Raw genomic sequence first — 14,533 nt, 5'->3', positions numbered from 1 at the left:
TACCGCAAAAACAATAAAATTTTCGTTCTTCTTTATGCAACCCATAATTTATATTTAAAAAAAAACGCAAAATTTAAAAAAAAATCTTTATAGGGCTGTATCTCCTAAACCATGCGTCGTAGCGCAAAAATAATAAAATTTTTGTTCCCCTTTATGCAACCCATAATTTATATTTTAAAAAAACGCAAAATTTAAAAAAAAACATTATAGGGCTGTATCTCTTAAACCATGCGTCGTAGCGCAAAAATAATTAAAAAAACCCCTTTAAGAAACCCGTAATTAATACTTAAAAAAAAAAACAAAAAATAACCAGGAAAAAAAACTTTATAGAGCTGTATCTCCTAAACCGTGCGTGGTACCGCAAAAACAATAAAATTTTCGTTCCCCTTTATGCAACCCATAATTTATATTTAAAAAAACGCAAAATTTAAAAAAAAAATCTATAGGGCTGTATCTCCTAAACCATGCCTTGTAGCGCAAAAATAATAAAATTTTCGTTCCCCTTTATGCAACCCATAATTTATATTTAAAAAAAACGCAAAATTTAATAAAAAAATCATTATAGGGCTGTATCTCTTAAACAATGCGTCGTAGCGCAAAAATAATTAAAAAAACCCCTTTAAGAAACCCGTAATTAATATAGTTCGTAGATTTCAAACAGTCCCCTTTCGGCTTATCCTTTGTCTATTGTTAAATGAAACCGCACGTGCTACTTACTAGCATAAAAAAATGGTTTTTTTAGCGTTGGACTAGCCCGCGCTCGCCACGATGCACGAACCAGGTAAAGGACAGGGACGGATTGCGATTAAAACATTTTGATGGATTCATGACAAGTATGTATTTACATATTTAAAACAAACAATAATAACATTTTTTTACTATTCAGTTAAATAATAACATTAGGTAATAATCCGTTTTACAAATAATCAACTATTAAAATATTCCTCTCTAATGTTACAGACTAAAAACTAAAACTATATTTAACAAAATTAATACATACATGCCCTTTTTAAACAATATCGGCTTTTTTACAATATATAGGTATTACAGACAAATTTTTAATAAACTAAAATAACGTTTTTTTATACAATGTAAATAATAAACAACCACCCCTCTGTCATAATTAATGTGACAGAAGATTCCGAAGACGAAGAAACTAGTTAAAAAAAGTAGTCGTGATTTTTGTTATTTATTAATTGAATATATCTACATCTTTATTTATATTGTACCAATGCATGTTTATTTATATTTTTAGTTAGTAATTTATATTTTATGTATGTATAACTCATTACTGTTTGGCTGGTTGTTTATTATTTACATTGTATAAAAAAACGTTATTTTAGTTTATTAAAAATTTGTCTGTAATACCTATATATTGTAAAAAAGCCGATATTGTTTAAAAAGGGCATGTATGTATTAATTTTGTTAAATATAGTTTTAGTTTTTAGTCTGTAACATTAGAGAGGAATATTTTAATAGTTGATTATTTGTAAAACGGATTATTACCTAATGTTATTATTTAACTGAATAGTAAAAAAATGTTATTATTGTTTGTTTTAAATATGTAAATACATACTTGTCATGAATCCATCAAAATGTTTTAATCGCAATCCGTCCCTGTCCTTTACCTGGTTCGTGCATCGTGGCGAGCGCGGGCTAGTCCAACGCTAAAAAAAACAGTGTAAGTGCGCTCTCCGATAACGCGCCTTTGTTACGCATATCGATGACACATTTTAGACTGGTTCTGTAGCGTTCGACTTGCCGGCACTCAGTAACCGCAAAGACCACACAGCTAAGGAATATGTTTTCCCATTAGTTCATTTTAAACCTTATTGCAATCTCTATAGAGTGGTAATTGAATAACCGGTTAAAACGGCCATACCATTTTTTATGCTAGTAAGTAGCACGTGCGGTTTCATTTAACAATAGACAAAGGATAAGCCGAAAGGGGACTGTTTGAAATCTACGAACTTTACTTAAAAAAACAAAAAAAAAACCAGGAAAAAAAAACTTTATAGAGCTGTATCTCCTAAACCGTGCGTGGTACCGCAAAAACAATAAAATTTTCGTTCCCCTTTATGCAACCCATAATTTATATTTAAAAAAACGCAAAATTTAAAAAAAAATCTTTATAGGGCTGTATCTCCTAAACCATGCGTTGTAGCGCAAAAATAATAAAATTTTCGTTCCCCTTTATGAAGCCCCAATATAATATACAAAAACACAAGAAAAAAAAGAAAAAAATAATAACAAAAAAACTTTATAGGGCTGTATCTCCTAAACCGTGCATCGTAGCTCAAAAATAATCAAATTTTCGTTCCCCTTAAGAAGCCCTTAATTAAGATTTAAAAACCTAAAAAAGAAAAAGAAAAAAATTTATATAGGGCTGTATCTCCTAAACCGTGCGTCGTAGCGCAAAAATAATCAACATTTCGGTCCCCTTTATATAACCATTAATTTATACACAAAAAAACGCAAAAAAAAGAGATTTTTTTTATAGGGCTTGATCTCCTAAACCATGCGTCGTAGGGCAAAAATAATTAAATTTTCGTTCCCCTTTATAAAACCCCAAAGTAATATACAAAAAACACAATGTAAAAAAGAAAAAAAACAATAAAAAAACTTTATAGGGCTATATCTCCTAAACCGTGCGTCGTAGCGCAAAAATAATCAAATTTTCTTTCCTCTTTATTCAACCCTTAATTTATATTTAAAAAAAAAACGCTTTCACTAAACTGCTGTAACTCGGAAACTTAGAATCCACAAAGGGGACTACTAAATTATGACACATATTAAAGCCTATATGTATATACTATCAGTAATATATGATCATTGTCAAGAGGGCGCTGTTCATTCTCATGTATAGGGTGACAGTTCAGTATAGTATGAAAAAATATTGTATTTAATGAACATCATCATCATTGTAATTAATGTTGCTTGCCACGCTTAAACATAACAAAAATCGCAATAAATTGCGTCTTAAAATAAACTTAAAAAGTCTACTAAAAATCGAAACAAAAGTATTTTTTAAGTCGCTGATGTGACATTCTCAATCAAAAGGTAGGTACCACTTTGTCGTTTACCATAAAGACGAAATTTGATTATATCTTTATACAAATAACCTGTCAGAGAAATTGGTACCTTTTGATTATGAACGTCACAAATGTTGGTCAGTATGAGGAGTGCAGCCTACAGTTTATTTTTAATTATATTTATATACCTACTACGGTAAGATTGATAAGACAATGTAATTATGCCTCCGAATGAAATAAATACACTGTATCGCAAAACTAAGTGGCGAGACAGCTCATAATGCCATCTCTTTCACTCTTGGTTGGTCTTAACAAGGGTAAAGGAGATAGTATTAAGATCTCAGTCGCCAGCTGATATTGCGGCAAGTATAATAAGCACCCCACCCGCGTAGGTACCCTTCCCCGCGCACGCCCTTCTTGCTCAATTGAGTTTTATTTTGCCAGATAGTAAAAAACCGTGGATCAAAATGACCCAAATTATGAATGATGTCTCAATGTGGTATTATAATATTGTAGACGTAAACTTAATAATATGAATTTTTTTTTGTGGCAGATACAGGGTGTTAATTAGAAAAAATTTTTTTTTAAATAAAAGCGGTGGATGAATTTGACACAGATTTGTTTGAATAACATATAACAATGTTCTGTAAAGTACAACACTTCACTTATCGACTCTAATATTTTTTTAGGCGTTTTAGGATCAATATTAGGTATTTATTAAATGCCATTATAGCCGTGGATGAAAATGACACAAAATGCGTGTGTACGTCGGAAGCCACTTTGCCTTTACAGGGAAACAAAGAATTTCGTCTCTAATATTTTTTTTACAGAATGCTGATTGAAAAAAGAAATACCTAAATTTCTACCTAAGCAAATACCTAGGATGACACAAAATATTATTTTTAGGTTTAGTATATGGTCTGGAAACTATATATAAAAAATAAGCAACATTAATATTCTTATAACCTCAGAAGTTATTGGTACAGGTCTATAATTATAACATTGGACATGGAAGCTTATTTTTTTACCTCTTTTTTACGCTCAAATACGATAATTCTCTTCCGCTCACCTGGCAACACTGCACCCGCCATCTTTCTTTTCGCTTCTGTCATTTCCGTGATCCTCGCGATTATTATAGGTTAGTGCGTGTTTTCCACAAAAAATATACATTAAACCATACGAAAATTATTCTGAACAGTGTAAAATTGTGCATTTCAGATAATCAAAATGCAGAACGACGCCGGTGAATTCGTTGACCTGTACTGCCCCAGGAAATGGTTAGTGTCATTGTTAGGTTATTCTATCAACTTTAGACCAAGTATTTGTGTATTTCTTCGCCGCGGTAGCTGTAAAAATGCGGAAAATATATTTTTAGACTGCGTTGTGAAGTGTTTTGTTGTCGTTTTCAGCTCCGCGAGCAATCGCCTGATTCACGCGAAGGACCACGCGTCCGTGCAGCTGGTGATCGCGGACGTGGACCCCGCGTCGGGGCGCGCCGCCGAGGGCTCCAAGATGTACGTGGTGTGCGGCGCCATCCGCCGCATGGGCGAGAGCGACGACTGCATCGTGAGGCTCACCAAGAAGGACGGCATTCTCACAAAGTGAGTCTCAAATTATATATTTAGGCTAGTTTTCTAGATTCAAATTAGCTAAAGATGCGCTGTTTAGAATAACCCTAAGTAATTATGTTGTGCTCAGGTAAATAACAACAAAACATTTGCATTTGACTAAATTAACCCAGCGGCAAGATATTTATCAGCAATATGACGAATGAATGATCTTTCTATTCTGTTACCCTCTATCAAGGTCTAAGGTCGTTGAATGTATAGAATTATGCACCTGTGACACAGTAGCCCCACTCTTTAACGTATTGTGTGCCCCAATATATTTTTTTAATAGTTTCCTCGTATCCAGGTCCATGTTTTGGCATACAAATACGAGAACTATTATATTTGTGAGTTTAAAGTCTGATGCAACCCTTCCCAAACACAGAATGTTCAACTCAGTTCAATAATGTAATCATAACATACAAACATTATACACATAAGAATTAATCAAGCAGACAAAACATTTATAAATTACCTTAAATTATTCTGATATTTTGTGAACATTTATCGTATGATAACTGTCCAAGCTGTCTGTGGGCTGATAGTCCAGCAATGAGTTTATTTATACCTCTGGTGCATGGAATTAGTATCTAATAGTGTTTTACCAATATATGTTAAATTTTGTCTGAGAAATGATTTTCAATAACTTATTTAGATTTGACAGACATGAATAACTAAGATTTTAACTCTAATTTGTCTTTTCTGTTTCTAAAACAGTGATTATATTTTGTGATGAAACTTGGCATTTTGAAATATTCTTTAGTTCTTGGCATTCTTAGTTTTTATACAAAAACTCAGGAAACATCATTTGTATTTTGGAGCAAAAGAGGCGGATAAAAATATTCTATTTAGTTGTCTGTCTGTGTGTAATCAAATCTTGCAAGTTAAATTTGATCCGCTGTCCGGTTTCCGATGAAGCTGAAAATTTGCATACATATGTAAGTCGGATGACTGTAATATTATGGTACAGTCTCCATCAGATATATCGGAGCAGCCAAGGTGCTCACAAATATATGAACACGCCTCTATTGTCAAGGCATTAGAGTGCGTGTTCAGATATTGTGAACACCTTGGCCACTCCGATATATATGATGGCAACTGTACCATCAAGCTTATGACACGAGGTGCCCATAGGAAGTAGGAACTCTGTGATAGAACAATGCAACCTATTGATGAGTAATAGTTGCCTGTGGAAAGAAAAGTAGTCAGCGATAAAAGCTTGTCCAAACAGCAACACTCTAACTGTACATCGGTAGACCTTACCTTACCTTGCGCAATACGGTTTACGAACTGACAGTGTGGGTGATGGTACCAAAAATTATATTTTTGGCAAAAACATTTCTAAATGGCCCTCAGTTTCTAAATAATGATGATGTAGGTTGTTGTGTGGTTGTTGTCCTTCATAACAATCATAAGTATCAAACTTAAACAACTGTTTGTTTGTTTCAGGAACTACTGATGCAGTTAGTTGTGTAAGAATAAATTTATAAAAAATAAAAAAAGTATAAAATCTGAAATGTAGTTTGTTTTCATATACATACCAATACCTAGTGGGAATCTATAAGGCAGCTGTCCAACTGGTGCTTAAATGAGCGATCGACTTTTTGTACAAAGATTAAGATTTTGTGTAACACTTTGATCAATAGAAATAAGTCATTGTAATGCCCTCACAGGGTAGCATGTACTATTCCTAAGATTATATTTAACACCATGTATTCTGATGCATCACTGTACTGTACATGTATACAATAATAAACAAAACAAAACAAACAATATGTCTGTGCATTACAGGTAATGCACAAATGTATAGAGCCATCCATTTCTAACGTCACGTACACGTGACTATACATATTATATTATTAATTATTTATACTCTTTGGACGCGACAGAGCTAATTTGATGATGCATGACATCAATGCAAGGGCAGTAAAGGGGCCCACCCATTACCAGTCCGCCGGACGATATCGGCCTCTCAGTTGTTCGAAACTGTCAAATTTTAGACGGAGTTCTATCTATCTTTGCTAACTGACAGGCTGATATCGTCCGGCGGACTGGTAATGGGTGGGCCCATGGTGAGCCCTTAATAGATGAAATAAATGTTGTCCGAAAAAGGACTACTTATGAGAATATATATTAGCTTCTGTGGTCTGACAGCTGCCTATTGAGTTAATGTATTCCAACCAGGGACCGGACAACCCTTTCCGCGATAAAACCCTTTCAATGGGCGACACTTAAACACGGCTAACACATTGAAAGACTTTCCCTTTTGAACTGCAAGCCCATTCATACCCTTACCTTTGACTAACCCTTACCGAAAAGCTAACCAAAAATAAGGGTTACCCTTATCTTTAAGCGGTTTTTATAAAGGTTCCCTTTGCGTGAAAGAGACAGGATTAGTATATATCTACGGTAGTGTATGAAAAGGAAAGAAAATACGTGCCTAGTCAAAGAACGCCGCCGTCGCCGCCGACGATCGCTCGGATTCGAAGCAATGTGTGCTTTATGAACAAGGTAGACGACTTAAATTAGCACGCTTATATGCTAAAAGGGAAGCCCTTTATAAGGCTAACCCTTATAAGCAATATGCAAGGTGTTGGTGAGCGGATGATAAGGGTATTTGGGCTACCGATTACTCAAATGTGGTAGCTTTATATAAGGGTTTTTAAAAGCAAAACAAAGGGTTTCGTCTGGCAAAGGGTATGGTGAGTTAAGCCTTATGCAATACCCTTATAAAACCCCGATAAAGGATAGCGGGCCGGTCCCTGATTCCAACCGTGTGCGGCACAAGCATATTCAGTACAAAAATGCTTGTGACGCGCACTAGTGGAATCTCGCCTTTACAAAGTATGAACTTTAGTCCAATTCATACTTTCCACAGTCTGACATTATTACGGCCCGGCCACGACATCGCGCGGCGGCGGCAGCGGCGAGCGGCGGCCATAGGTTGGAGCGAGACAGCGATCGGACCTTTCGTTCCCACCTATCGCCGCCGCGCGATGTCGTGGCCGGGCCGAGGAATGACAATGTGGCCCAACCCAAGCCATGCCATCATTAATGATTAGAGTTTAGGCCCAGCCCCAGGTGAGTCAGCTGCAATGATACTATAAATAACACTTGCAAGGTAGAGTTAGACCAAGAAAGTGCAAGTTTTATTTATACGTAGAAGTTTGACGTTTAAAATAACACTTGCACAGCGTATGCTATCAAAATCGTTGCAGACTTTTCTTGGTCTAACTCTACGTCATAATTTACTAGAAGTTTGACGGACGGACTGCAATTTGTATGAAAACTGCACGCCGTCAGTACCGGCCCTTGCTCCATGAAAATGTGTGTCCACGGCCGGCAAAACGTCCCACTTCGTCGCTTGCCATAAGGGCGCTTTGACAGGTTATTCGTATAAAGATACAAGCAAATCTCGTCCTTATGGCAAGCGACACAGTGGGACGTTTTGCCGGCAGTGGACACATCGCGTTTATTATGACACTCCCTCACTTTTTTTTCAGTCGGTGCAAAATATTGAGGTATCCTGTAGCCGTACTACGAGTTGACACTTCACAGTTAACGTTAGCGACTGCGTAAACTCGATCGCAGTCCATCTCGTTCGCACTAATGAGTTGGCGCGATAGAGAGAGAATGCGATCGAGTTCACGCAGTCGCTAGAGGCGGGATTCCACCAGTGTACGGAAAGGGGACTTACCTATTTTGTGCCTATTTTTATGAATGTCTTTTTGACCAAGCTGCTCGCTTACAACGGTCAGCCTATTCCATGGGTTATCTCATATCGGTAGGAATGAAAAGCTGGGACACTATTCAACAGTACGGTTTATTGACTAGTAGCACATATATTGCGGTTTATTGACTTGTGATTCATTTTGGAACATTAGCGGCGGCGGGGCGGCTGGCGGCGCCTGCAAATAAACAATAGCAATATGTAGCACAACAAACATGACCTATTACGCGAAAAAGCAGGGCACGGTGGCAGGTTACGCTGTCATATTTAAGGGAAATTGTACACGCCCCCCGGACAGTCACTATTCGCTAGGTACACGTCGGGTGCTGCCCTCATTTTGTGGGCTTTTCTAAGTTAAACTTTATAAAGTAAAATTTGTTAAAACGGCTGTCGCTAGCAATAATGCGGGACATTCCGTAAGATTACGTGTGTTTGTGTCAATCAGCTGAGCATGTTGACCACCGCCTTTGCAGTCTGCACTTTGTCAATATTGTCCGCATATGTTGCAGACAATATTGACAAATGTAGGTATGCTCAGGCATGAGAGCGATCGTCTAACTGAAGACTCAATATTATATCTATTGAAGTTCCACCGCTTAACGTGACTTATTTTATTATTATTATTTATTTAATAAAATACAGAGTATTCATATTCATACTATAATCATAATAATAACAAAGTCAAAACTCAATAAAGAGTTTGACTGTGAGGTCATCAGTCTCTAGTTACATATGTACTTAACTTAAATTACTCCAAAATATTGAAGTGTATTTTTAACATAGATTTAAATTTAGACTTCTTATTTTCACATCTTATGGCCTCGGGCAAACTATTAACTAAGTATGGAATTCTTTTTCTAAGGGTTCTATCCCCGTAGTAGTTATTAATTCTAGGAACGCATAGTTTGGCTGAAGTCACAGCCTTTGTGATGTGTGTGTGATTAACTGGTGTTAATGCCCTCTGAGTTAAGCTCCTGCCGGCCATGGTTATTGATCGCAACAAGGTATTTATGTTTTAAACTGACAGGTAAAATATTGCAAATTTTGAATAGAAGTCTGTAGTTACCTTTACATTTGAGTTTTACACTTGAACGTCGCGCTTGACATATGGACTTACGCGCTACAACGCAAGTCATGCTAAGCGATTCGATCTAGCGAATACGCCTTATGTAACTAATGTAGATTATTAACCAGCGAGCGCCGGCGGCACTCAAGGTTCTCAATGCCCTCTTAACCCTTAACGAGGTGCCCCCTAATCAGATAGATCCTAACCAACGATGCCATGCGTCGGGCGGCATACCAGGTTCGTCTGGACGCCCTTCCACCTCTAAAAGGTACGGACTCAGGTAGGTATATACTCACGAATGACGCCCTGCCGGCAGGCGGGCGGCTGGCCGGGCGCCGGGCGGCACACGATGCTCTTCTTGCCGCAGGCGGCCGCCGCCAGCGCCAGCCACAGCAGGAACGCCAGCCGCGCCAGGAGCCATGCGAGCTGCGGAAACACAATTTTAATTTTATTTTAACACAGGTGTGTACTATTGGACTAATATAGTTATATTAGTCCAATAGTACCTACAAATAATGTCTGGGAGACAGACTTTGTTATTTTCCTTTTAATCCGTAAGGGAATGCTCGAATGCAACGGCTGTGTTACGGCGCGATTTTACCGCCGTAGTAGATAGCTACTACCTAAAACATGTTGTACATAAAAAAAACATAAAACAGGAAAAAACTGCACACATTAGTAGGTACAAAGCCAAACTTATCCCTTTAAGGGATCTCTTCCAGTTATCCTTTGAGAATCGGAACTTCTGTGTGGGTGAACCCGGTAGCATAAATGTCACACTGTGAACCATCTTGCGAGGCCACAGACCCTCAGATCAGAGCCATGTTAAATCCTGATTTGATCTTCGTTAAACACCAAAACCGCATGTTGGACATAAGTTCAGCGGGACTGGCCGGGACGTATTGAATCTTCATTTGTGGTTCATATACTCAAATTTACACTGTAGGTATCTTAAATTATAAAAAAACGATAATGAACCATTTTTTGCCTGTATTTAGGTATTGTTTACCTGCATGAATAAACTCTTCCTGTATTTATGCTAATAAAATACCGTGGAAGCGAAAGCAGTTGGGTCAGAAAGATTATTGATAAAAGACCACGTGGAGTTGCAGCATAATCATAATTTTATTGATAAAGGTGTAAGAACTCTGGAGACACTTCGGGTAGGCTTTTTATACTCAATACTCAATATTTTATTGCAAATTCACAAAGTAATTGTACAGGTGGTAAACTTATAAGCTAGGTCTTTGTGAACCCTGTTGGGCACTGTAATATACTATAACTACAACTATAACTATAATTTACAATTCCAAGGAGAGGAGAATTTTTGATTAATTATTTTAACATACAATAAGTATATATAAATATTACTAGTTTGTATATTGGCGTTAGTATTAGAATTTATATTTAGAAATTTTTTTTTTCGCATCGCACTGCACCCACCTTAACAATTTCTGTTTGGCCCAGTGGTTGACTGGTAGAGAATGCCTCAAGGCATTAAGTCCGCCTTTTGTACTTGTTCTTGTTCAATAAAGTTTAAAATAAATAAATAATTATAAGCAAATGTAAATAAGAATTAAAATGTCAAAAATACACTCTTCGTGTCGAAAGTTTTAATTCCAATGTCATTTGTCATTTATTATTCAAAACATTAAGTATTATATTAACAAGAACAAATAATCTATTATTTGGAGTTCTTGCAACTTACAGGATTATGTTGACTTACCATGAGGGTATGGGACAGGCGGTCACCAGTACTTGGGCTTGCAGCCGCCGGGGCAGCGAGGAGGACTACACGGTTTCTTGCGGCAGCAAGTGCTGCAGCCGTAAGCTTGGCTGACAATCTGCGGACAAAAGGGAAAACTGTATTTGTAAGAGGACAACCACAATATTCGGAAAAGGATAATATAGTGTTGTAGGGTAGTTTATCTTTTTAGATTAAAAAGAACTCTACAGAACAGAAGTAAATCATTATAGTTCTAAATCAGGAACAATATGCGGTAAAATCTCAAATTACAGTATTGGAATTTAATTTCAGTACCATTTCCTCGGTACCTTGTCAAAATGAAAATTACCATACAAATAGGCGCTAGAGATTTCATATAAATTAAAAGTACCTACTATTTCCTTCCTTTTTTTGACCGTACCTACATAAACGGTGTAGATAATCTTGCCGTTATTTTTTTTTATTTCATCTTTAATTTATTATACGTAGGTACCCGAGCCGACCCGCCGAGCTTCATAAAATAAAATAAGTCGAACTTTATAAATTCGTCTTTTTTTAATGATATAAGAGGCAAACAAGCAGATAAATCGATTGTTTTTTTTTAATACTACGTCGGTGGCAAACAAGCAGCCCGCCTGATGTTAAGCAGTCTCCGTAGCCTATGTACGCCTGCAACTCCAGAGGAGTTATATGCGCGTTGCCGACCCTAACACTCCGCACCCTCGTTGAGCTCTGGCAACCTTACTCACCGGCAGGAACACAACACTATGAGTAGGGTCTAGTGTTATTTGGCTGCGGTTTTCTGTAAGGTGGAGGTACTTCCCCAGTTGGCCAGTTGGGCTCTGCTCTAGATCTGGAATGACATCCGCTATGCTGTGCCCTACCACACAAATCGAGATGACATTCACAGTGTCCATACCTCTCTTTTGGACGTAGTATAAGGACATATCCAGGTCCGATGGTAAGCGATTACCGCCGCCCATGGACACCTGCAACGCCAGAGAGGTAAGTGCGTTCCCGGCGTTTGAGATGGGAATACCTACACTCTTTCCTTTGAAGTTGAAGGCTTGAGAAGGTCTTAAAAACTTGAGTGAATTGGCTTTTTTTAACAAGTCTAAGACCCCGAGGGTTATAATAGACAAATTTTGGAACGTCTTAATTCTCAAGGTATTTATCCACGTCCCGAAAATGGGGAAATCCAATATTGAGCAATGCCTAATAATGTGCAGTCGATAATCTCGTAATCTGGGAAAATAAGTCGGATCTGGTAATTCATATTTAATAGGGTCCCTTGCCTAGTTGCGCTCATTAGGACATTCCATCAGAAGTGCCGGGCACGTATGTGACATGACATGTGAAAACTATTAGGGGCGTAGCTAGAGAATATGGCGCCCGGGGCAGTCACCAAATTTGCGCCCCCTGATGACTGACAAAAGTTTTCCTGCTGCTGCCTTTTGCCCATTTTGGCGCCCTCCTTGGATGGCGCCCGGGGCACTTGCCCCCTCTGCCCCCCCCCCTAGTTACGCCACTGAAAGCTATAAGAAGTCGATACCTTGCATGATAACGTTTGATAATTTAGCTTAAACTTCAACTGTATATAATTTCTGCAGGTTATTAAGGCAGCTGTCATACGCGTTACGTCCCTCAAAAGATGACCTTTTAGTGGAATGCCCCTCCTATAGGCAGTGGCGGATCACCTTAGCTGATGTAGCAAATGCCACGGCCCCCACCACTGCCTCAACGAACTCATTAACGTAGCTAAAATCCAATCCGCCACTGCATATAGGTCTCGCAACAAGTTGAGGTTAAAGTAAATTTGCGCAAAGGCAAATTAAGCCACGAATAGACTAAGGGACAATTGTTCCACGACACGTATCGCCGGCGACGTCGGTTGAAGGGCCGCACTTGACCCGACGTTGCCGGCGACACGTGGCGTGGGACATTTATTACGTCCCTAGTCTATCCGTGACTTTAGGAATTAAAAATAGCGATGTTTGGTTGCGTGTCCTCAACTTACGATGCGATACCTATACGCAGGAGCGGCGGCAGCACGGGCAACAGCAAGAGCAACAGGCCCATGCTTGGCTGGCAATCTGCGAACAACCACCAAGTACCACACTCAATAAATCCCAATGACATAAGAAACACCTTCGAAAAAGGATTTGAATGATACATAAGGCACTCCTATTTTAAGTAAATAGTTTAGAAGCAATAATTAATTAAAATAAATTGGACCAGTATGACGTCCGTACCAGGAAAATGACGCCAGCATTGTTTTTTTTTGGGTTGTTGGGAGAAAATACCTACCAGTTATGACAGAAATTTGAGATAGGCGCTGGAGGGTATAAAAGGTATCAGCTAAAAGTTAATATAATTTATCAATGAGAGTAATAATTTGGGCCGGGAAAATTACGCATTTATAAAATAGGCTAAAGTTTTAATCCAATGTAATATTTGTAAATAAATGGATTAAGGATGCGCTTAAATTTCCAGTTTTATAGCTAAACATATTTATATTAGCTATATTCGTCATTTTCCTGGATAATAAAACCAGGTAAATGATGCCAGGAAGGTAATGACAATTAATGTTTTGTACGACTACGGTTAAATGATAAATCATATACATATTGTACGTGTTATGTATACACGAAAATAAGAATGATAGGAATTATTAACTGGTAAAAAAATTCTGAAAAGTGGAGAAATATGTTTTTACCGTATTTTTATTACTAAAGTTCCAAAAAATGTTACAAACATTTTACGTGACACTTTAAGTGACAGCTAGAGGTACTCCATATATTATAATTATTATAAAAATGAAATGTCATAAGTGTCATTCGACTCGACATAAGGGCGTCCGGCTGACTGACGCGCGCGGGCGCGTGCGGCGGATTTTACCTACAATCGTGCGTCCGCTCCGTGCACCCGCGCGACGTTTCGGACGCCCTCATGTATGCGCGCGTCGTGTTAAGTTTGAATTTGCGATGACTAGATACCCCCAACTTTTTGGGTTGCTAGGGTTGCCAATAGCGCTCCTATAGGCAGTGGCGGATCACCTTAGCAGTTGCAGCAAATGCTACGGCTCCCACCACTGCCTAAACTTAATAACATATCTAGAGTTTAATCCGCCACTGCATATAGATCTCGCAACAAGTTGAGGCTATTGTAATACACACAGGAAAATAAAGAAATATAAATAATGTGTGCTGCGTGGCCTCAACTTACGATGCGATACCTATGAGCTGCAGCCGCGGCGGCACTTCGGCATGTAGCAGCGTTGGCAGCAGGGGCAACAGCAATTGCAACATCCCCACGCTAGGCTGACGATCTGCGAACAACCAGGCCATCGGTTGTATTCCCATATGTCCCCAC

The 14,533-nt window shown here is 38.2% G+C and overlaps 2 protein-coding genes across 4 annotated transcripts in view; one reads left to right on the top strand and one right to left on the bottom strand.

Moving 5' to 3' along the window:
* Positions 1-14,533, bottom strand: part of LOC134752769 (protein ERGIC-53) — a 182,043-nt gene that overhangs the window by 100,093 nt on the left and 67,417 nt on the right. The window lies entirely within an intron of this gene.
* LOC134752772 (small ribosomal subunit protein eS21) lies at positions 4,078-6,156 on the top strand. 3 transcript variants are annotated; one of them, XM_063688467.1, is made up of 4 exons: positions 4,079-4,170; positions 4,251-4,309; positions 4,442-4,633; positions 6,089-6,156. In XM_063688467.1, exons 2-4 carry the CDS (start codon positions 4,260-4,262, stop codon positions 6,096-6,098), a joined length of 252 nt encoding a protein of 83 aa, XP_063544537.1. In that variant the 5' UTR covers positions 4,079-4,170; positions 4,251-4,259; the 3' UTR covers positions 6,099-6,156. The 3 variants fall into 3 exon arrangements, with proteins under 3 accessions (XP_063544539.1, XP_063544537.1, XP_063544538.1); XM_063688469.1 differs by lacking the exon at positions 6,089-6,156 and having other exon boundaries at positions 4,078-4,170; positions 4,442-4,637; XM_063688468.1 differs by having other exon boundaries at positions 4,168-4,309.

This window comes from Cydia strobilella, chromosome 25 (assembly GCF_947568885.1).
Source record: "Cydia strobilella chromosome 25, ilCydStro3.1, whole genome shotgun sequence".
Lineage (NCBI taxonomy): Eukaryota > Metazoa > Arthropoda > Insecta > Lepidoptera > Tortricidae > Cydia > Cydia strobilella.
Note: the sequence above shows the minus strand (reverse complement) of the source record. Positions and strands in the feature narration are given on the sequence as shown.

Coding starts and splice junctions, on each gene's coding strand:
- LOC134752772 (XM_063688467.1), top strand. CDS start 4,260: ATGCAGAACGACGCCGGTGAATTCGTTGACCTGTACTGCCCCAGGAAA. Junction 4,310..4,441: donor CTGTACTGCCCCAGGAAATG/GTTAGTGTCATT, acceptor TGTCGTTTTCAG/CTCCGCGAGCAATCGCCTGA.